Genomic DNA, 24,507 nt, shown 5'->3' with positions numbered 1-24,507 from the left:
GTCGAGTAAAGAAAAATGGCTTGGTTGTTATGGAACCCTGGTCTAAAACTGTGTGTATGTGAGTGAGGCTAAGAATGAAGGACCTGCGAGCTTCTATTGGCTAATACAGGTCATCTGATGTGATATGAAGGTACTTGATGTGGAAGCCAGTGGTGTCATATTTGCTGTGCATAAAAAACATGCAACAGACAACAGACAACAGAAATTCATATATAGAGAGAGAGAGTGATTATTAGTATTATAATAACTAGGATGACGTGTATTGCTGTTATTGTCTTTTTGCTATTAATATTGACTTGGATTTTGATCTTTTATAGTTTGATGTTTTGGTCCTTTTTATAGTGACATTTTAGACTAGCTCTGAACGACATAATTTGGTCACCTTCAAGTTGCGGTAAAAACGCGCCATTATTATTAATGTTTACCTATGGTAATCATGGTCGTTGTAGACCTTTCCAATCATAGTGATGATCACGGGTTGTGGTAATGCTGCGTTTTTAACATGACTCCTGGGCTTCCAGAATCCGCTGTGTAGGCCTAGCCTAAATGGTTAAAATGTCATCTATCATTAATATATTTCAATGTTCTGTAAGGTTGATCAGGAAACGGAATATTAGCCTAGACTAACACAGCAAGTGATGTCACTGGCTTGGGTTATCCCACCTGCAGTATTGTTAGTCACTGGTACAGCATTGTATCCCACTGCAAGGTGCCAGTTTCAATGTTTCAGAGTCTTAAAGGGACACTATATTTTATGCAGTTTGATATTATTTAATGTTCATCTATTTTCATTTTGCAGGGGAGTACTTAAAGTGGATGTCAGTCTTCAGAAAACAGACATTGATCAATGCTCAAATGATGGATGGTTTTCTGGCACTCACAGATGTCAACATAACAGCTCAAAGGTAAGCACACATGAAACAAGATCGGTGTATTGTTTGTTGAGATCATGAATATTCTAAAAAGGTATTCCTATCTTAAGAAGTGACATGACACCACTTCATAATCGGTGGGAGTCTGACCGCCAACGGTTTCATATCTATTTATCACTGGTTCTTTACCAAAAACTATTGGTTTTTACAAACCTGTGGCAAAATATTTATCACAGGAAAAGGGTATCCGCTAATACTAATAAATAACTTTTATTTGATATACGTTAAAATAATGAAAAAAGTGGCAACAAAATATAATACACACTTTATTGGATTAGATCCCAAATGAATGGGATTAACTCATAGTCTAAATTCCCAATTTAATAGGTAGATTAGGTAACTGTTACAGGTGGAGTAATACTTATAAAGCATCATTGTAGTCATCTAATGCTTCATTTGTGCATGTCTAGTCCTAGCCTGATCAAGTGTAGGTGAATGTTATGTGTGGACAATTATTACTCGAGCACCATTGTAGTCATCTATTGCGTGCTTCTTTCACATACACTACCGTTCAAAAGTTTAGGGTCACTTAGAAATTTCCTTATTTTTGCAAGAAAAGCACCGTTTTTTTCAATGAAGATAACATTAAATTAATCAGAAATACACTCTATACATTGTTAATGTGCTAAATTACTATTCCAGCTGCAAACGTCTGGTTTTTAATGCAATATCTACATAGGTGGTGTATAGAGGCCCATTTCCAGCAACCATCACTCCAGTGTTCTAATGGTACATTGTGTTTGCTAACTGTGTTAGAAGGCTAATGGATGATTAGAAAACACTTGAAAACCCTTGTGCAATTATGTTAGCACCGCTGTAAACAGTTTTGCTGTTTAGAGGAGCTATAAAACTGACCTTCCTTTGAGCTAGTTGAGAATCTGGAGCATTACATTTGTGGGTTCGATTAAACTTTCAAAATGGCTAGAAAAAGAGAGCTTTCATGTGAAACTCGACAGTCTATTCTTGTTCTTAGAAATGAAGGCTATTCCATGCAAGAAATTGCCAAGAAACTGAAGATTTCCTACAACGGTGTGTACTACTCCCTTCAAAGGACAGCACAAACAGGCTCTAACCAGAGTAGAAAGAAAAGTGGGAGGCCCCGCTGCACAACTGAGCAACAAGACAAGTACATTAGAGTCTCTAGTTTGAGAAATAGACGCCTCACAGGTCCTCAACTGGCAGCTTCATTAAATAGTAGCCGCAAAACGCCAGTGTCAACGTCTACAGTGAAGAGGCGACTCCGGGATGCTGGCCTTCAGGGCAGAGTGGCAAAGAAAAAGCCATATCTGAGACTGGCTAATAAAAGGAAAAGATTAATATGGGCAAAAGCACACAGGGATTGGACAGAGGAAGATTTGAAAAAAGTGTTGTGGACAGACGAATCGAAGTTTGAGGTGTTTGGATCACACAGAAGAACATTTGTGAGACGCAGAACAACTGAAAAGATGCTGGAAGAATGCCTGACGCCATCTGTCAAGCATGGTGGAGGTAATGTGATGGTCTGGGGTTGCTTTGGTGCTGGTAAAGTGGGAGATTTGTACAAGGTAAAAGGGATTTTGAATAAGGAAGGCTATCACTCCATTTTGCAACGCCATGCCATGCCCTGTGGACAGCGCTTGATTGGAGCCAATTTCATCCTACAACAGGACAATGACCCAAAGCACACCTCCAAATTATGCAAGAACTATTTAGGGAAGAAGCAGGCAGCTGGTATTCTATCTGTAATGGAGTGGCCAGCGCAGTCACCAGATCTCAACCCCCATAGAGCTGTTGTGGGAGCAGCTTGACCGTATGGTACGCAAGAAGTGCCCATCAAGCCAATCCAACTTGTGGGAGGGCCTTCTGGAAGCATGGGGTGAAATTTCTCCCGATTACCTCGGCAAATTAACAGCTAGAATGCCAAAGGTCTGCAATGCTGTAATTGCTGCAAATGGAGCATTCATTGACGAAAGCAAAGTTTGAAGGAGAAAATTATTATTTGAAATAAAAATCATTATTTCTAATCTTGTCAATGTCTTGACTATATTTTCTAGTCATTTTGCAACTCATTTGATAAATATAAATGTGAGTTTTCATGGAAAATACAAAATTGTCTGGGTGACCCCAAACTTTTGAATGGTAGTGTATATCTAGTCCTATCCACTGTCCCTTTACAGGTGTCTATATCGCTCTCGCAAGAGCATTCTGTGCTGCCTGACCCTAACAAATCCCTGCAGACATTACTCATACTGTCAAACATCCCCTCTTTAACATGTTTCACCCTGCATTCAGGGTGTCACGATCTGTGAGTATGTGGACGCACTACGCCGCACCGCCGTAGCAGGGAGGCAGCTGGCCAAACAACAGGGAAGCCCAGCAATACAAAGTCCCGCACAAGGGTACCTGGATAGTCCAGACAGTGGCCGCAGCTCTGGCAAGGATGGAGGTGGATGCAGCAAGTAACGCCATACCTCTCAACCGTCCTGATTCCGGCGGAACAGTCCCGGTTTCTGACCGCTATCCCGTCGTCCCGGCCGGTCTTCAAAATGTCCCGCTGGGCGCTGCATCAAAACAGCTGATCGCTGCTGACTGCAGCAGCGATCAGAAGAAGGCAGGAGTCTTGCAGCGTTGTTCTCACTGGGATCAATGCCGGCCCGGGAGTAGACCAGTCCAGTCACCTGACCTGTCACCTGACCTGTCATCTGACCTCACCGGTCAGGTGACTGGACTGGTCTACTCCCGGGCTGGCTTCGACACCAGTGAGAATGCCTCTGCAAGACTCCTGCCTTCTTCTGACGGTGAGTGAAAGCAGAGTGCATGTGAGGAGGAGGAGGAGGGTCTTTTTTTGCTCCCTGTAGGAGTCGGAATCCCCAATCCCCGGCCGGGGATTGGGGATTCTGCTACAGGAGAAGTGAGTGACTACACTGTCCATATATGGACACAGCGACGTCACTCACTTCTGAAGCGGAATCCCCGACCCTATGGCCGGGGATTCCGCTACAGGAGAAGTGAGTGACTACACTGTCCATATATCGATACAGTGACGTCACTAACTTCTGAAGCGGAATCCCCGACCCTGTGGCCGGTTATTCCGCTACAGAAGAAGTGAGTGACCAAACCATCCATATATGGACGCAGTGACGTCACTCACTTCTGAAGCGGAATCCCCAACCCTGTGGCCGGGAATTCCTCTCCAGGAGAAGTCAGTGACTACACTGTCCATATATGGACATTGAAGTCAGTGACTTCTCCTGGAAGGGGGAGATGGGTGCAACCTACAGGGGGCTGTGTGGCATTACCTACAGGGGACTTGGTGGCATTACATACAGGGAGCTGGGTGGCATTACCTACATGGGGCTGGGTGGCATTACCTGCAGGGGGCTGGGTGAGATTAAATACAGGGGGCTGGATGGCATTACCTGCCGGGGACTGGGTGGCATTACCTGAAGAGGGCTGGGTGGTATTACCTGCAGAGGGCTGGGTGGCATTACATACAGGGGGCTGGGTGGCATTGCCTGCAGAGGGCTGGGTGGCAATACATACAGGGTGCTGGGTGACATTACCTGCCAGGGGCTGGGTGGCATTACCTGCAGAGGGCTGGGTGGCATTACCTGCAGGGGGCTGGGTGGCATTACCTGCAGGAGGCTGGGTGGCATTAGTTGCAGGGTGCTGGGTGGTATTACATACAGGGGGCTGGGTGGCATTACCTGCAGGGGGCTGGGTGGCATTATCTACAGAGGGCTGGGTGGCATTACCTACCAGGGGGGCTGTGGCATTATCTAAAGAGGGAAGTGTGTGGCAACAAATTTAAATGAAATGAATCCGATTTTAAAATGGACAGGGAAAAAAACGGATGCAAAACAGGTCAAAATTGTCCGTTAAAAACGGCAACACGGCCCTGGGGGCTGTGTGTGGAGCTATCTACAGGGGGGCTGTATCTGGCGCTATGTACAGGGGGGCTGTGTCTGGAGCTATCTACAGGGGGGCTGTATCTGGCGCTATGTACAGGATGCTGTATCTTGAGCTATCTACAGGGGGGCTGTATCTGGAGCTATCGACAGGGGGGCTGTATCTGGAGCTATCGACAGGGGGGCTATATCTGGAACTATCTACAGGGGGGCTATGTGTGGAGCTATCTACAGGGGGGCTGTGTCTGGAACTATCTCCTCTGGGGCTGTGTCTGGCGCTATGTACAGGGGGGCTGTGTGTGGAGCTATCTACAGGGGGGCTGTGTGTGGAGCTATCTACAGGGGGGCTGTATCTGGCGCTATGTACAGGGGGCTGTATCTGGAGCTATCTACAGGGGGGCTGTATCTGGAGCTATCGACAGGGGGGCTGTATCTGGAGCTATCTACAGTGGGGCTGTATCTGGAGCTATCTACAGGGGGGCTGTGTCTGGAACTATCTCCTCTGCAGCTGTGTGTGGAGCTATCTACAGGGGGGCTGTGTATGGAGCAATCTACAGGGGGGCTGTATCTAGCGCTATGTACAGGGGGCTGTATCTGGAGCTATCTACAGGGGGCTGTGTGTGGCACTATCTACAGGGGGGCTGTGTGTGGAGCGATCTACAGGGGGGCTCTGGTGGATGATTTTTCCATTGACCGGTAGCAGAGTTACAAAACTGGAAAAAAAAAATCCCCATCATGTAACTCTGCTACATGTCAATTGAAATGTCATCCACCACAGGGTCTCCCTCTTGACTTTCATTGTTCTCAGCCTTTTGGTTTGTCCTGCAGCTGCCGCCGTGATGAGCAAATGTTATACCCAAGATAGGAAAAGTAACATAAAGACGATATAACTGGATCCATAATATCTGTGATATCCAGACAGTCTAGAGATCCGCAGTGACAATGTGCGCGTGTTATTTGCAGAAGGATCTGGCCGCGATTTGATGTATTTATGCCGGATATTGGGCGTGGTTAGGGGCGTGGCTTAAAATGTCCCTCTTTTCCGAATTAAAAAGTTGGGCGGTATGGGTAACGGCAGAGGTGGCGGATGACAGCAGGTGCCGCAGGTTGCGCCAGATGTGGCGAATCCCTCTGGACGTGGCAGATGACACAGGACGTGGCGGATGACACAGGTGCAGTAGAAACGACTCCAACTAGTAGGCACAGGAACAAGAACACAGCACGGGATACAGGAACAGGTAACGGGGCACGGGTAACAACTGGAACGGGAAACACTAAGGGACCATTTGCAAGACAGACTTGGGATATACTAACAACGCTCAGGCAAGGAACAGACTGGCTGAAGCCTTCTTATAATCCAGGAAGTCATGTGTGTTGATGATGATGATTTTCTTCATGTGTGCGTGCTGGCCCTTTAAGAGCGGGCACGAGCGCACTCTACGGGACACAGCGGACCGGAGCGGAAGTTAGCGCTGGCGTCTCCTGGGAAGGAGATGGGGACCAGTGCTCACAGATCCATGGTTGCGGGCGTCAGGAGGTGAGTAAACCCGACGGCCTGCGGCCATGAACGCTACACAGGGATCATCAGGGAGAGTTTGGATTAAAGGGGTTTTCCCATGAAGGACATTTATGGCATATCCACAGGATATGTCAGTAATGTCATATATATATGCGGGTCCCACCACTGGGACCCGCACCTATTTCTAAAACAGGGCGCCCTAAAACCAGTTCTAGCTTTTTGTTCTCACGCTGCCTCCTGGCCACTTACTGATTACATGGGCGAGAGTTACGAAAACAGCGTTACTCCCATAGTAGTGAATGGCAGTTATGGAAGCAGCGTAGCATGCGAGCTACGCTGTTTGCATAACTACTATTCAGTTCTATGGGAGTTAGGGTATGTTCACACGGCCAAATTTCAGACGTATACGAGGCGTATTATGCCTCGTTTTACGTCTGAAAATAGGGCTAGAATACGTCAGCAAACATCTGCCCATTCATTTGAATGGGTTTGCCGACGTACTGTGCAGACGACCTGTTATTTACGCGTCGTCGTTTGACAGCTGTCAAACGACGACTCGTAAAAATACAGCCTCGTCAAAAGAAGTGCAGGACACTTCTTTGGACGTATGAAAACAGCTCCAAAAACGGACGTAAAAAACGCCGCGAAAACGGCGTGAAAACGCCGCGAAAAATGCGAGTTGGTAAAAAAACGTCTGAAAAGCAGGGTCTGTTTTCCCTTGAAAACAGCTCTGGATTTTCAGACGTTTTTGTTGACTACGTGTGAACATACCCTTACGGAAATAGTGTACCTCAGCGAGTTACTCTGTTTCCGTAACTCCCGCCCATGTAGTCAGTAAGGGGCCGGGAGGCAGCGTGAGCACAAAAATCAAGAACAGGGTTTAGGGTGCCCTGTTTTAGAGATAGGCGCAGGTCCCAGAAGTGGGTCCCGCATCTATCTGCCATTTGTGACATATCCTATGGATATGTCATAAATGTCCTTCATGGGAAAACCCTTTTAATCCTAATATTTTTGTTACATTGCAGGTATAAAGCAGTGGCCACCTACACCAGATCAGGTTTCTGTAAAAGGACAGGGGTAGGAATAGACACGCACAAAAGAATCACTCATTAGATGACTACAATTACCTAACCTACCTATTAATTTGGAAATCTAGACTATGAGTTAATCTCATTCATTTGGGACCTAATCCAATAAAGTGTGTATAATACTTTTTAACCACCTTTTTTTCGTTATTTTAACGTACATCGAATAAAAGTTATTTATTAGCATTAGTGGATTTCCTAGCTAATGGTTTCCGTGCGTCACCGTTGTGACAGGGTTCCGTCATTTTGACGGAATCAATAGCGCAGTCGACTGCGCTATTGATTCCATCCGAAACAACGGAACCCTGTCACAACGGTAACGGACGGAAACCATTAGCTAGGTTTCCGTCACCGTTGAGTTCAATGGTGAGAGAAACGGACCTGAGGTTTCCGTTTGCCTTTCCGTTGAGGGGTTAACCCAACGGAACCCCTCAACGGAAGGGCAACGGTGATGTGAACAGGCCCTTAATGGTCTTCTTATGAAATTGACTATAGCAAGTGTGAAGTGAACCTTTAATTGACTGAATGTGAGTGCACTTATGTATAGTATTTCCTGATAAAATATAGACATGTCAGTGATGGACTGCTGTACCATGAGCTATGCGCCATTCTCCAAAATGAATACACTATGCTATGAACACCATTAGTCCTGAATTCCATACTTTGGATGGAGACAAAGCTAGGCTTTCCTTCACCTAGGGCAATGATTCAGTCTTGTGCCCCTACCCCCAAGGTAATGCATACAAATCCCTGTATCCTGATATGTACACATAGATCTACAGTTCAATGGCCCATTCATTACCCTGCGTAGCCCTTGTTCTGCGGCTGTTGTATGATGGCACCACTCCCTACCACCAGGCAAATTGTCTGCTGCCAAAATAGTATATTAGTCACTGTGACAACATTGCATCTCTCCATTATTATTAAAAGTTTATTATTAATATTAGCAACTGGTGCCAATGGTACCCCCACACTCAGTACATTAAGGAAAATCCCCCCCCCAAAAAAAGCTATCAGCTATGCACTTGATTTGACGGATGTCCTGTCTGCATTGGAGACTTCCAGGGAAAGAAATTGCAAAATTGTACTGAGCGCTCTGTCGAGTGCCTTAGACCCATTATTTGTATATTGGGGCTAGGATTTTAGCATACGTAACTGTATTAGGTTGGTTTTATGGTTTTAGTTCAGAATTGAATGTATAGAAAGCATTAGCAGTAGCATTATGTGAATAGATAAGTCTAAAGGAATTTAAAAAATAGTTTATGTTGCGTGGTATTCTGGGATCTCCTGTTTTTATTAATAAGGTATAGACATTTTAAGACAATCCATGTGTCAACATCACCTTGTATAACCAGACAAATATCAATAGCTTGGATATGAAGTCATGTATAACCAAGGTTGCGGAATAATTTTACCTGGGACATGTTGTCATGGAAACATATTTCTCATGCTATAGGGAAACATCATAATACGCAGAACTGTCTGTTCATTCAGCAAAATAAGGTCAGAATCAATTTAAGAATTAAGCTTGACTGAATTAATCATATGACTCATTGGAGGAAAATAAATAGTGGTGATCTTTTATTCCTGCTCATGACAATAATGGCTGTTGTATTTAAATCCATCATTAGTAAGAAATTGTTTATTTTATAGGTTTGATCACGTATAAGGGTTATTGTGCACAATAGATACAAAAATGTTCAAAGCGTAGCTGCATAATGTGTTCAGAAGGCAACAAAGTCCATAAATTGATACAATTCTCGTCTCATAATAGTGTTCCTCTTAGTGCTGCACACAATCATAGTGCCCCGCACACAGTAAAAGTGTCCCTTTCGGCCCCGCACAGTAATATCACTCCTCTTAATGTCTCACACAGTAATAGGGCCCCCTTTGTATTCCCACATAATAGTAGTCCTTTTTTGTGTCACTATATAGTAGTGAGGTCCCCTTGATACCCCCATATACTACTTAGTTTCCCTTTGTGCCCAAATATAGTAGTTAGGACCTCTACGTGACCACATATAGTAGTTAGGTCCCCCTTTGTGTCCCCATATAGTATTTAGGTCCCTTTTGTGTCCCCATATTGTAGTTAGGTTCCCTTTGTGCCCACATAGAGTAGTTAGGCCCAATGAAATAAAAAAATTAAAAAACTCACTTAACCATATTGACCATAAATGGATCATCCGCCTGCTTCTTGCAGCCTGCTGTCTGTGGTCTGACGCAGTGACGTCATTGCATCGCCTGCGTCAGAACTTCAATGTCCTCTTGTCCTCCTGACCTCTATGAGGCCAAGGGCCTTAACAGCCAATAGCACGCGGCGGGGCCGAGAGCTAATCACTCTCTGCTATGCCATAGTCAGCAGTTCTCGCCCCGGGGATGCAAAGCCACTGGCAGGCTCTCTTTCCCCCAGCCGGCCGACTCCCAGGGCCCGGAAATATGAAGTTTTGTCTACTAGGGGACAGCCATTGCATCGGTGTCTGGGCTCATTTGAGGATCCTCAGGTCCTCTGGTGGGCCAGTCCGATGCTAGTTTTGGTGGTCTTCCAGATTCTCTAATAGTTTTTAGGACTGAAACCTTCTCTATATCTTTTGATAAACTTTTTGAACTTCAGTTTTGAAGACTCCTGCTGTTTACTTCTTTTTTGTTGGTTTAGGGGCAGGGTGGGTTGTTAAAGAGGCTCTGTCACCAGATTTTGCAGCCCCTATCTGCTATTGCAGCAGATAGGCGCTGCAATGTAGATTACAGTAACGTTTTTATTTTTAAAAAACGAGCATTTTTGGCCAAGTTATGACCATTTTTGTAGTTATGCAAATGAGGCTTGCAAAAGTCCAAGTGGGTGTGTTTAAAAGTAAAAGTCCAAGTGGGCGTGTATTATGTGCGTACATCGGGGCGTTTTTAATACTTTTACTAGCTGGGCGCTCTGACGAGAAGTATCATCCACTTCTCTTCAGAACGCCCAGCTTCTGGCAGTGCAGATCTGTGACGTCACTCACAGGTCCTGCATCGTGTCGGACACATCGGCACCAGAGGCTTCAGTTGATTCTGCAGCAGCATCAGCGTTTGCAGGTAAGTCGATGTAGCTACTTACCTGCAAACGCCGATGCTGCTGCAGAATCATCTGTAGCCTCTGGTGCCGATGTGTCCTCGCTCGTCCGACACGATGCAGGACCTGTGAGTGACGTCACAGCGTGATCTCTCGAGAACACGCTGTGTGTCTGCACTGCCAGAAGCTGGGCGTTCTGAAGAGAAGTGGATGATACTTCTCATCAGAACGGCCAGCTAGTAAAAGTATTAAAAACGCCCCGATGTACGCACATAATACACGCCCACTTGGACTTTTACTTTTAAACACGCCCAGCTTCTGGCAGTGCAGACACAGCGTGTTCTCGAGAGATCACGCTGTGTCGTCACTCACAGGTCCTGCATCGTGTCAGACGAGCGGGGACACATCGGCACCAGAGGCTACAGATGATTCTGCAGCAGCATCGGCGTTTGCAGGTAAGTAGCTACATCGACTTACCTGCAAACGCTGATGCTGCTGCAGAATCAACTGAAGCCTCTGGTGCCGATGTGTCCGACACGATGCAGGACCTGTGAGTGACGTCACAGATCTGCACTGCCAGAAGCTGGGCGTTCTGAAGAGAAGTGGATGATACTTCTCGTCAGAGCGCCCAGCTAGTAAAAGTATTAAAAACGCCCCGATGTACGCACATAATACACGCCCACTTGGACTTTTACTTTTAAACACACCCACTTGGACTTTTGCAAGCCTCATTTGCATAACTACAAAAATGGTCATAACTTGGCCAAAAATGCTCGTTTTTTAAAAATAAAAACGTTACTGTAATCTACATTGCAGCGCCTATCTGCTGCAATAGCAGATAGGGGCTGCAAAATCTGGTGACAGAGCCTCGTTAAGCTTCATTCTGTTTGACAATGGGTGCATATTGGGTGTATTGTGTAAACACAAAATTGCAATTAATCAGAAGTGATATGATAAGTATGTGCCTACATACTATTAAGAACCACGCCGATTAATACAGTAGAATAATGATGTAAATATGTTGTTCAGTTCTAAAATAAACATTTCAGGAGCCCAATTGGATAGGAGGCCAAAATAAGTACTGTCCCCTGACACTTAAGAGGTCTGTATCATGATATTACAATATGTAAACTTGGGTTTTATATAGGTCTGCTGATAAACCTACACGTAGCTCAGCGAACTTTGCTGTTTTCGTAACTCCCGACCATCTAATCAGAAAGTGGCCGGGAAGCCGATAAAGGCAGAACAGGGTTTAGGAGGCCCCGTTCTAGAGATAGGCGCAAATCCCAGAGGTGGGACCCTGCAACTATCGGACATTTATGGCATATCCTGTGGCTATGCCATAAAGGTTAAGGAAGGGCAAACCCCTTTAACTGTCCACTGAGCTCCACTCCACTCCAAACATTTTCTACAGACAGGGCAGCAACCACTACCTCCTAGTTCTTTTTATTGTCAGTAAGTCCCTTTCACGTCGCTCAGCACACGCACCACACAGTAAAAGAACCGGCAGGCTCAGGGGGCGGAGCAAGAAGAACCCTAAAACTTATTGACTGAGAGGCTCAGCCATCCAGTATTAAGCTTAATTTCAGCAGCTCCGCTATACCGGTTCAATAACTGGTCTGAAGATAGCGATGCTGCTGTCTAGGGCAGATGCTGCTTGTGGTGCGCTCTATCTGGTGGTCTTGGTCACCTAGTGAGCGTTACTGTCAGATGTTGCACTGCATCTTGCAGTGACGCTGGTTACTAGGTGACAAAGACCACCAGACAGAGCAAGCCTCACAGGCCGCTCCCCTCCTAATACGTTTTCTAAGTAAAAGATCAGCGCGGCCGCACAGCAGATAGTGGGGGCCCTCTCCCACCATGTGCACTTTTGGAAACTCACAGATCGGGCCCCCTTCCTTAACATATGTTATTGATGGCATCAATAACATATGTGAAGGAAGGGGGCCCGATCTGTGAGTTGCTGAAAGTACACAGGAAGGGGCCGTGCTGTGCCAATCTATGTGCCGATCTATGCGCACAGTGATTGGGACAGCTGAGTGGGTCCCCAGCCCCTCCTGCACAGTCGATATGTCCGCCCGTTTCAAATTACGTAGACCCAAAGAAAAAGAGAACAAGTTTGTCTCTGTTATATCTCTATTAATGTCAGGATTCACTTTACATGGCAGGCTCATTTATTCTGTACTCAGCAATAAATCCACATATTCCCCACTAAAAGATGGACGAAATCATCAATGCTCAGTGGGAATATAAGGTTGGTCTTTAAAGTATATTGTATGTGTTCCTTCTTCAGGGAAAAATAAAATATAATATCCCACAGCATGAGAATTATCAGACAGATAATAGATCATGCAGCAGAATAATTCCCTGGACAGGACCTGAAAGTGTAAATCTAGATCAATGTCCTTTGCAAGGTCATAGTAATACATTACTTCTGCAGTGTAAAAGTGGATGTGTATAAACATACTGCATGAAATGACATTGTTATTATAAAATATCTTACAAGTGTTCTGAAAAACCAAGAGGTAGTGCAAAAAATGTAAATATAATGAGGGTTATATTAATTATGCACTCAGGTTTGTGTAAATAGAGTAAAAATTCCTGGAAATCCCACCACTCAGGCATGCATCCAATATAGTGACAGCTTAATAAACTTTGGCGGCAGAGATATGTTGTGTCCCTGCCGCCAAAATGTATTCTTAAACTGGCACTATATTGTATGCATGCCAATCCTCCAATCCTAGAACACCAATCCTTCCCAACTCAAAATTAGGACCATATTTAAGAAAAAAAAACATGGCGGCCATCTCTCTTCTTCAGGCTCTAGCGATGAAAACGTTGATGGTGCATGATTAGCACACACAAACACCAGCCCTTCTAATAAATAAGGAAGGACGAAGCTGATCCACACAGGGATATGTCGATCTGTCATTGTCACTAATACTTATATTAATTTATCATCTTATTCTTTTTTTTGAGCAGAAGGTATCTGGACATAAGAAAATGAAGTAAAAAATTGCTTATTGACTTACTGTATATAGAAGAATAGTGTTGTGAGCATGCTCTGCTCTGTGCTATAGTCACTGTGCAGGGAGGGGGAGGAGGGAGGTGGAGATAAATTCTACACCTCATCTATTGTCAATGGTGTGATCCTTATCTGCCCATCTGTATAATAGAGGTGTTACCTTTCATTGTAATTCTGCTCTCTGATGAGTATAAGATGACTACTGATTCTGCCCCAGTGTACACAGTACAAGCTGAAATGTTAAGCATAAGGGTATGTTCACACGGCCTATTTTCAGACGTAATTCGGGAGTTTTACGCCTCGAATTACGCCTGAAAAGACGGCTCCAATACGTCTGCAAACATCTGCCCATTGCTTGCAATGGGTCTTACGATGTTCTGTTCAGACGAGGTGTAATTTTACGCGTCGCTGTCAAAAGACGGCCGCCTCAAAGAAGTGCATGTCGCTTCTTGGAACGTAAGTGGAGCCGTTTTTCATTGACTCCATTGAAAAACAGCTCCAATTACGTCCGTAATGGACGCCGCGAAAAACGCGTGCACTTGCAAAAACATCTGGAATTCAGGAGCTGTTTTCGCCTGAAAACAGCTCTGTCATTTCAGACGTATTTTGTTAAGACGTGTGAACATACCCTTAAAGTGTTATCTGTGAATGTATTACAATGTTCAGTAGCATGGAAGACTGTGGTGCTACATAGATTAGCAATTAAACAAATGAGAATGCCCTATTCCCCTCATTTCCTGAGATTTTTTATAGTTCCTCAGATAAACCTGCAGTCATGTAGGTGGGCTATCTAATGAACACAACCCATTTTTATATGTCCTATTCGGGCATATAGAAGTCATAAAGAAGGGTTCCACGCTTGGGAGCCCCAAGATACATAATTCTGTACTAATTCATTTGGTAATATATCTATATAGTGGTCAGGGCTTTGTTTTTCTATAGAAAAAAAATCTGCTGTTAATACATTCATTTCAAATATAACATCCTGGCTGCCTACAGTCACCACCAGGGGGAGCTTAGGAGGTAGTTGTATGCTGTGTTATTATTGAGTTCAATGTATAAACAGTATGTAGTAAGGTCTTTTACTCCCTCTAGTGGTGACTGCAGGTTGCCAATATGTTAACTTTTAAGTTTATATCTATACAGGGGATTTAAAGCTCTATATCAGAATAATAAATCTCAGACCACTATAAAGAAATTTGAAGAAATGAATCCTATCTAGATTAAAAAAAAAAAAAAAAAAATTGTATTCGAAGATGGACATTCACTTCACAAATTACAAATTCAGCTGTGCTACACCTATCAACAAATACTTTCCTCTGTAACCACCAAACTTTAAAGGTGACAATACGAAAAAGTTAGAACAATACATGTATTTTAGCTATACTTAGAAACTCTGTTAGTAAAAAAAAAGGAGGAAAAAAATATATTATTTAATAAATTGCAGTTTCATGTTTGAAATAACCTTATTACAAATATAAATGCATTGTTTATATGGTTCAGTTAAAGATCCGGTATTTCCCTTTCATACGTTGTTGCAGATAGAAAAAAACATAATCTGCCGTGAAAATGAGAAATAAATGGGATGTTAAAGCTGTTTACAAATAAAGGAGTGTGTATAATCATCCCTACGGTTCTGTTATTCAACCCCGACCTAATGGAGAAATTATCTCAGCAAGAAGGCAGAAAGCTGTAGAAAGTGCGAAGAGAAATTGCTGCACTAAACTAACTTAATGCGCTCAAGCAGTTTCCGGACTCCCTGGTTTGGCGGATAATGGTTTCTGGCTGTGATTTCCTTTGGAGAACGAAATCCACTAGTCTTCCATGTATAACCACCCACATTGCAATGCATTTCTGTCTCCCTGTTGATATAATGTGGTTCTAAGTACATGGTTTATGTACAACAAGGCAACACTAAAATTACACATTTACTTCCACAAAACGTCGACATACAAATGCTCAGCGTGTTGTGTTTTCTCTGGAAGGCATTTATCAAAGATACTAATAATCTCTTAATGAAGTAACAATATATTCAAGAAATTCCTACAATTGGCTACATTTCATTTTTTCTAAAACTTAAAAGCAAAGGTAAAAGCAAAGGAATTTATACCATAGAAGCAGACCATGCAGGTGCCATAGGGCTCTTGGAAAAAGGTGGCACAGCTCTTATTTCTCCCATGTTTTTTGCTATCAGGTAGCAAGAACTTGTGCAGAACTCCTCTGTGTAGTGGGACTGATGTGTTAGCAAACACAGGAGTAGGGAATTGGCCCATGGGTCATTGAAAATATGGGGAGCGGGAAACAAACTCTAGTTCTTTTTATGGTGGTTGGCAAAACACATAATGGGGGGCTCAGTTTAAACTCTGCTATAGGGCCCCCCTCTTCTATGTACACCACACAGTAGAAGTGGACATGATGAAATTTTCTTACTTATTGCCCTTTGCCAGGTTTTATCAGTGGCCAGGATGCAAGTGATACTCCGGGGAAGTAACCACAATTGGTTCAAATGCCCACAGTGTCACGGGGCGGGGTGTGGACCCACTGGGCCGTACCGCGTAGCGGGATGGCAGCTGGCCAAACAGGTATGGTACAAAGTCTATAGTCCAGAAAAGGGTACCTGAGGCAATGTAGACAGCAGCAAGGCATGCTCGGCTGGTACCAGGCGGCACGTAGACGTCAGGCGTGGAGTAGTAGAACAGGCGTGGAGATGCAGCAAAACACGACAACAGCTCAGCACGGCAGTAGACCAGGATGGTACAGATAGCACGGGAAACAGGATACAAGATACAGGTACGGGGAACACTGGGAACCTGTAAGACACTTAGGAGAACTTTTGCAAGACAGACTAAGGGAAACAACAACACTCAGGCATAGAAGCAGGGGGCTGGACCCCTCTTATAGTCCAGGGTACTCACGGGACAAAGTTCATCACAAGTTCCGGTGCGCGCGCTGCCCCTTTAAGATCGGGTACGAGCGTGCGCGCGCACCCTATGGGATCCGGCTGAGGTGAGTGGACGCGAACGCTGGTGTCTCCTGAGGAGGAGGCTGGGGCCAGCGCTTGCTGACTCGTGGCTGCGGCTGTCAGGGGAGGTTGGAGCTGACGGCCCACAGCCACAGACATTACACACAGCAACCAATCACCTTTTACCTTTTATTGTACAGGAGCCACTTTTTAAATGAAGGATGAAACCTGATTTGTTGTTATGGTCAACAGCTCTTCTTTTCCTTTGTACCAGTTTTGATAAATCTCCCACATTTTTCTGGCCCTATTGACATCTTGTTTTTGCCTAGGTTTAGCGTTAAATGTAGGCTGTGACAGATCCCTAACAGTGGCATCCGTCACCTATATACTATAATGGTATCTAACAGAAGGCGTCATGAAATGGGGTCATGAGACTTCATGACATATCCGTTATATATATTTATTCCTATAAATAGTCCGGGAACAGCCTATGGCTCCCAAATAGACATGATATAAACCAAAATCGAACAAAAGGAGCATATAGACTAGAATATATATATTGTATCAAAAATATGTTTATTTATTAATTTAAGCAACAACAAAGATAAAAACACAAATATATAATGTATTACAAAAATAAATGATATCAAACACCAAATATACAACGCCACATTGGTTTCCATGGAGTGAGATATGATATTATTTTGCTGAATTAGGTAAAAGCAGCATGGCAAGGAATATACGTTGCGGATATACGTCTATAAGTAAAGGTCGGTACATATCACTATAGACGTGACATCAAATATGCATGCATATAGTACTGAAACCTTGCCAGGAAAAGAAAAAATTAGACTCTTACTCACATGAAATAAAGTGCAGTGCAGTAACTGGCGTGTATGCCGCCTCAACGCGCATTTCTAATTAGTTCTCCTCAGGAGGCGTGTTTGTTGTGGCGTCATGAAATGGGGTAATGAGACTTCATGCCACTACTAGGCATCCGTCACCCATAGACTATAATAGTATTTTTAACGATAATAGAAAGCCTATAATGTATAGGTTTAACGAATGTCTGTATGTTAAAAGAAACGTAGACCACGCAATATACTCTTTTTGCTCAATCCTGTTAGAATATTGTAGTCTACTGCGCTATTTCATACCTAAAAAAAAGGTGTACTGACACATACTGTACCGGCCCAGCCCAACAGAGGACAAAAATACACTTCTTTGGCCCCCATCAGGCTAATAGAGCCTTATGTACAAGTTTAGCGTGTACATTGGGAGCTTTTCCGACATACGCGTTAAACGTAGGGCAAAGTGGCAGCTCATAAATAATGTAATAATTCTGCCTTTGTTTAGACCTTTTCGAATAAACCATTTAGCAGCTTTGTTTGCTGATCTTCCTGGTATCTTGCTGATATCCCATTTTACCTGCTCATAATTTTTTGCATGGTTGACCTGCATTTGTTTGAGACCTTCCCTGTACATCATCTGAACTGCTGACTTTCTCCGTTTTCTGACCTAGGCTAGTTTGAGTTTTTTTTTATTAGTATGTACCCCCTAGTACTTGTGCTACCGAACTTCTTTGGATCTTCTTTATTCTTTGTTGCTGCACTCGACTGATTCATCCTTTTGTTAGTTAGATTACTATGAGACCCCCTATTGTTACCGGCACATACGTTCTCCACTGTTTTCCTGCCTTGGTACCACCCATGTTACCCAGAGAATTAGTTACCAGCAAAACTTCTCTCATTTACGTCCTGGGGCCAGCAAATAACCAAGACCCAAATTGAAGTCACAGAAAAAAGGTGGTATTATCACTTAGTACCTAATATATCTGGGGGTCTAAGGTGAAGAAGGGGTTTATATTGATATACATTATACATGGTGGTTATGGGTAAATATCTAATATTCCTGGAGGTCTATGCTGCTTTACTGGATCACACTTTACCATTTATTGTAATTATATTTTTCAGTAATATTTTTATTATGTTCAGGGCCGGCTCCAGGTTTATGTGGACACAGACTTAGTGGGCCCCTTTGCGGGGGAGCTCATGGCGGCAGTAAAACGGCATAAAATGGCAGTTTGTGCCCCCATAAAGAAGTTAGGCCCCCAGTTTGTGCCCCCATATATATAATGCCATCTGTAGATAATGCCACAGTGCCCTCTGTAAATAGTGCCACACAGCCAGGGGCGGCCTTTGGGGTGTGCGACTCACTCCAGCAGGGGGAAGGGGGCACTGCGCTGGCTCCCTTCCCCTGCTTGTGTCTCTGAAGCGTCTAGGCCCAGTTACTCTGCAGCTGCCTTTCCGCCCGGGCGCTCCTTCTCTGCGGTGGCGTAACTACCATTGCAGCAGCCATAGCTACAGCGCCTGCGGCATGAGAGAGCCCGTGCCACCTGCTGGGATGGGCCCCCTCATGCCCGGTGGCACCACTAGCAGCCGCTATGGCTGCTAGAGCAGTAGTGATGCCACATTCATTTAATAGTATCTGCGTCCTTAGGACGCAGATACTATTGAACACTATGGCAAAGCAGGGAGGTATCTAATTTATTTGGGGGGGGGGGGGGAGATATGGCACTTTCTACAAGGGGGAGGTGGGGGTTGTATGGCACTATCTACAAGGCAGAGGTGGGAGGCACTGTCTACAAGGGGGTGGTGGGGGCTGTTTGGCACTATCAAAAAGGGGACTGTATGGCAGAATCTACAGCTATATGGCACAATCTACAGGGGGTCACTATCTACAAGGGAGGCTGTGTGTGGCAGCCAGGGGAGGGGAGGGGGGACATTATACTGTGGGTGGCCACTAAGGGGACATTATACTGTGTAGGGGCTCTACAGGGGGCATTATACTATGTGGGCACACTTAGAGGACAAAATACTGTGTCCTTACAGGGGTTATAATATATTATGTTATTAAATATTATTATTATACTGTATATGGCTGCTATGGGGGTATTATACTGCATGGGGGCACTAACGTGGCATTATACTGAGTGGGGGCACTAAAGGGGCATTGTACTGTGTGGGGGAAATATACTGTGTGGTGGCACTTAGGGGACATTTTACTGTGGGGGGGGGCACTAAAGGGGCCACTATACTGTGTGGGGGCACTATAAAGGGCATTATAATGTGGGGGGGGCATGATACATTTTTAGTGGGCATTTTTTTATCATGAGTGTGGTGCGCCGAAAGAAAATTTTGCACGGGGCGCCATGTATCCTAAGGCCAGCCCTGCACACAGCCCCCTTGTAAATAGTGCCACACACACACCCTCTTGTAGATAGTGCCATTGGGGCTCCCTCTAGGAGTGGAATTCCCAGACAAAGCGTTGCTGACAAGTTCATATGCAGTGAGCTCCCGCTAGTGGCGGCTAAAATAATTTCAGCCTGTAACTGGATTTTTTTCTTCTTCAACTGCTCACTGAAGTATTTGCAGGAACTAGGAAATTACGCGTAAGTGCGCCCTGAATGCAGCTGCATCCTGTGAACCTGCCTTTCTAGAGGTTCGATCACCAAGTATGGGATCAGAGTCCATGCTGCTGGCGCCGAGTCTATTAGAGCTAATAGTACCCCCTTCAGTAGTAAAAAGTAATGCGCCCTGTGTAACCGCAAAGGTCATACACGCTAAGGCCGGCCTTACCCGGCTGCTCTATTCTTTTATTGTTTTGTGCACATGATGTTATTGAGGTTTTTAATTCCTGTACTTAATATACATGCAGCTACATTGTAGTTTATTTGGAACCTTTTAAAAACGGAGATATAATAGGACACCTAATAGTTGATAATCACATTTTAATTCAGCGGGTTGGATAGAAATATGAAATAGCACAGGAGATCGGATAAAGGCAAAAATCCAATATTTTCATATATTAATCACTGTGTTAGGATGGTGAGACCAGATTTTATGGTAATAAAATGCTAAACTGTCATGATTTGAATAACACATTTGGTAGAATGAGAAACAATATTGCTGCAAAAATGTCCAAAAATGCAAAGTAGATAAACTAGGTACATACTGCAAGAATGTAGAATAACAACTATAAGTTCAACCAGCACGATCCTACACAAGCATTTTAAAGCAATATGCAGTCCATATGGTTCTGTGCTATGGAGTAGTAGGTACTCCATATGCCACCATGATGCTTCCGTACGGCACCATAGTCACCCATAAAAGGTTTCGATAAAACATGCCACAATTTCCCTTTTGTTAATATGTCGAGAACGGTAGGTCCTAGAGAGCTGAAACCTGGTCTAAAACCTTCGGACGCACGTGATTTACTTATGTGCCAAATTTGGTGTAGATTGGTCCAGTCGTTTGGCCGTACATGAAGAACATGCAACATACAACAGACATCAGACAACAGAAATTCATTTATATATATATATATATATATATATATATATATATATAGAGATTAGTAGTAAATAATAAAATTAACATAGTAGAGAACGGTATCAGTAGGAAACCCATGATGTAAAGTTCTGGAAGTTTTGGAAATCCACAAAGTTATCTTACGTTGTCAGAAAACCCCCAGGCTATACCTTCCAATCAAAATATTGTCAGTGGTGATAGTAACATCTCCACTTTTTCAATAGCTACATTTTCCCTGACACTAATATTTGTTGAATCAAATGTATGACAGATCCCAGATAGCCTAAGACAATCATGCTCAATTGGCTTCTGACAGACATACAACTTGCCAAGTTTTGACAGACTAAAAATTAGACTCAGCTATGAATGAGTTACATGAAATGCCAGAGTCACTAGTGTGAAGAAAAGATCAACTACAGCTTATTTCCAAGTGATCATGACAAGTAGCTGCTACATATAAAAAGAGGTTGACGTTAACCCTTTAACAAGGGAAGCTTGCACGAGATTCTCTATGGATAAGATGAGTCTTGCTCATACTGTCAACCCCAACGTGAACACTGTGTGTAACAAGGATAGGGTCATGCCCACTGCTCATAGTTGACAAGTCCTTCTGGTACCTTGGAAGATACTATTAAAACACACACTTAAAAGAGGTTTTCCCCACTTCAAATATTTATGGAATATCCACGGGATATGCCATAAATGTCTGATAAATCGTGGGTCCCTGGTGTTCTTCACTTGTCAGGAGAACGAGTGTCACCTGATCCCTGTTCAACAAGCCAATGCGGCCTCATAACAGTTGTTCGGTTAATTCCGTAACTCCTATAGACCTCAATGGGGAGAGCGGTGCACATGCGTGGCCACCACTCCATTTTGTCACCTATATGGGGCCACCACCCTCAGCTTGTCAAACAGGGATGAGACTACCGTTCTACCAATATGTAAGTACCCCATCTATCACACATTTATGACATATGTGGATGTACCTTACATGTCTGAAATAAGAAAATCCCTTTAGAGAGATTTTCTGGTTAAGATAATTAATTTTTAAATACCCTATTAGGTTATACTGAATAATCAGATGAGGAGCCATTGTTCAAGATCCTCTTCTATTTGCTAGCAGGGGATAATGGCTACGGAGAACGTCTGTTGCTCTGGAGTCGTCAGCATGTCCGTACATTATATGGACAGCCCGATGATTTCAATGTGATTTGTGCAATGGTTCATTGCTCCAACGGAGGCACTGCAGAGAAATTAACTACTTGCTTTCTAGCTGCTCCAAATATTACAGCTGATCGATGGGTGTCCCAGCAGTATGATCAGTTTGTCATCAGATGGCCTTACTAACAATAAGGGATTGTCCAAAGTGGACAACCCCTTTAAGGCTTAGCTCACATTAAAACATGTATTTTACTGTTTATAATGTTACATAACAGATATTTTTTATTTTTTATTTTATTCTTCCCAGTGATTCAATATCATGAGTAGAAAGCGATGACTGTACGATAGCATGATGTTCTACATAATGTATTAAATTAGTATTTTCTATCAATTTATCTATACCGTAAGTCAACAAAGGTACACCTATTACTCACCAGTTTCAGTAATGATTATAATGGAATAGTTAATCATCTTGTTTGTCCATGATGACGTGCAAGCGGATCAGTTAGTGCTGAGGAATTAGTGATTCATCTTCTATTCTCATAAAAAACATGTCACTATCTCCAACGGCAATCACTTGCATAATAATAAGACCCCTTTACTTGAATGAGTCGCTAAGAGGCCTTGACATCCCTTATATGTGAATTCAAAAACACAAAGTATGACACACGTATGTGAGATTTAGACAGTACATAGAAGTTGGGGGGAGGGGGACTTGTCATTTTACCAGTTCCATTGAACACCTACGACATGAGTCCGAGCATTTTTTTTCTTTGTACATTTCTGGTTCTATCAGTGCAGAACGTCCTGACATTGACATCTGACCATGCTATTTGTTTTATCTTTTGCCGTGACTACATTTATAGCCTACTTCAACGAAAAGAAATAATTTATTGTAATAAAATATAAAAGTCTAAGGATTAAATAAGTTACAATTGTACAATTCTTATCTCGGCTGTGCAGAGAGGTAGTATTCTTGTTCTGTACAAAATAAGTATTTACTTGTATGGAAAATGGATTAGTGATTTACATAAGAAGGGAAGTTGGCAGGACAGTGTGCTTCTAAAATAGCTTATATTCTGTTCTACTTCGGAAATTGTTACCAAAAAATTGATTGAAAATTAGTGCCAGGAAACGGCTTATTTTACATATAGTACAAAACAGTGACTCTGTAGCAGAAGAAAATGTTGGATCTCTTAGCAGTTATATTATTGCAAATCATAACATGTAAATAGAAACATATTGAGCTTTTCTCATTGTTTATATAATTGTACCTCAAGTCGTATCCATCTGGAAGGAGTCCCGGCTTCTGCAGTTTGGAGACTTGTTGAAATGCAGAAATTTATCAGTAATCATTTTGCAATAGGGAGTTGTCCATGATTAGAAAAAGGGTCTGGTTTTATTTTTGTCCACAAACAGCGCCCCTCTTTTCCATGGGTTATGTTTGGTATTGCAGTCCATCCCTGTTAAAGAATTTGTTCATTTAGGGCGATCCCTTTATGTTAGCAGGGTTTCCAGATGAAAAGATGTTTACAGGATGCCCTTTAATGCATTAAAAGGGTTGTTCAGGATAAGAAAAAACATGGCTGCTTTCTTCCACACCTTAACATGGGTTGTGTCTGGTATTGCAACTCAGTTTTATTGAAGTAAATGCGGCTGAATTGCAATACCACACACAAACTGTGGACAAGTGTGGCACTGTTTTCAAAAAAAGAAAGAAGTTCGATTTTCTAATCCTGTTTAACCACTTTAATTTATTGTTAGGAAAGGTAGTTATATTTATGGGAGGCTTCAGGACAAGTACATTTTAATACAATATGTTGCAACTATCGGGGCATTAAATATAGAGAACATATCACACTTTTGTGAAATCTCTATAAACCAGTATTCGCTAATTTAGTATATTTTTTTGGCACTTGATTCCAGCACAAAACTTCAATATATTGCAGAATTTCATAAGACGTAGACGAGCAGAGAACAAATTAGGACATTTCACTGAATTTCCACTTGTTTGTATCTGTCTTGAAGGAAGTTTGATACACGTTTCTATAGTCATTCAATATTTCAGATATCATATATCTGGTCACATTTATGCCAGATTAAAATAATTTTTCTGTACAATGTGACCTTACCAAAAATGTGAAAATTGTTGTCTTGGTGGTCCAATTAGATAAAATATAGAGATAAAAATATAATGCTCACACGTTCTTGGCTGCATGGGTGACATTGAGAAGATAGTATGCAGGGGCCGTAGAAAGCTGGTCTCATGGGTCGTTGCTTATTAAGATAGAACACTTAAAGGCTATGTACACTTTTGAAATAGTTTTGTTTTGTTTTTTTTTTAAATAAAAATAGTGTGATTGGTTCAACTTTCAAAATACCTTTTATCAAAAATTATTTTTACTTTTTGAGACACAGCTGCTTTGAATTCTGTATACAGAGCAGCTGTATCTTGCGCTAAGACCTGAATCCGTCAGGTGCGTGGGACTGATGGGTTCAGTGACAGCAGGTCCACGCAGGATC

General features: G+C 43.0%; 1 protein-coding gene across 2 annotated transcripts in view; it reads left to right on the top strand.

The window, feature by feature from the left end:
- The window catches only part of GPR158 (G protein-coupled receptor 158), a 195,534-nt gene that overhangs the window by 49,518 nt on the left and 121,509 nt on the right, over positions 1 to 24,507 (top strand). For both annotated transcript variants that reach the window (XM_075827531.1, XM_075827530.1), the window contains one exon: positions 800 to 905. In XM_075827531.1, the coding sequence (XP_075683646.1) occupies positions 800 to 905 (106 nt within the window). The remainder of the gene's footprint in view (positions 1 to 799; positions 906 to 24,507) is intronic.

The sequence above is a fragment of the Rhinoderma darwinii genome, chromosome 5 (genome assembly GCF_050947455.1).
Source record: "Rhinoderma darwinii isolate aRhiDar2 chromosome 5, aRhiDar2.hap1, whole genome shotgun sequence".
NCBI lineage: Eukaryota > Metazoa > Chordata > Amphibia > Anura > Rhinodermatidae > Rhinoderma > Rhinoderma darwinii.
This window is presented reverse-complemented; position numbering and strand designations above follow the sequence as displayed.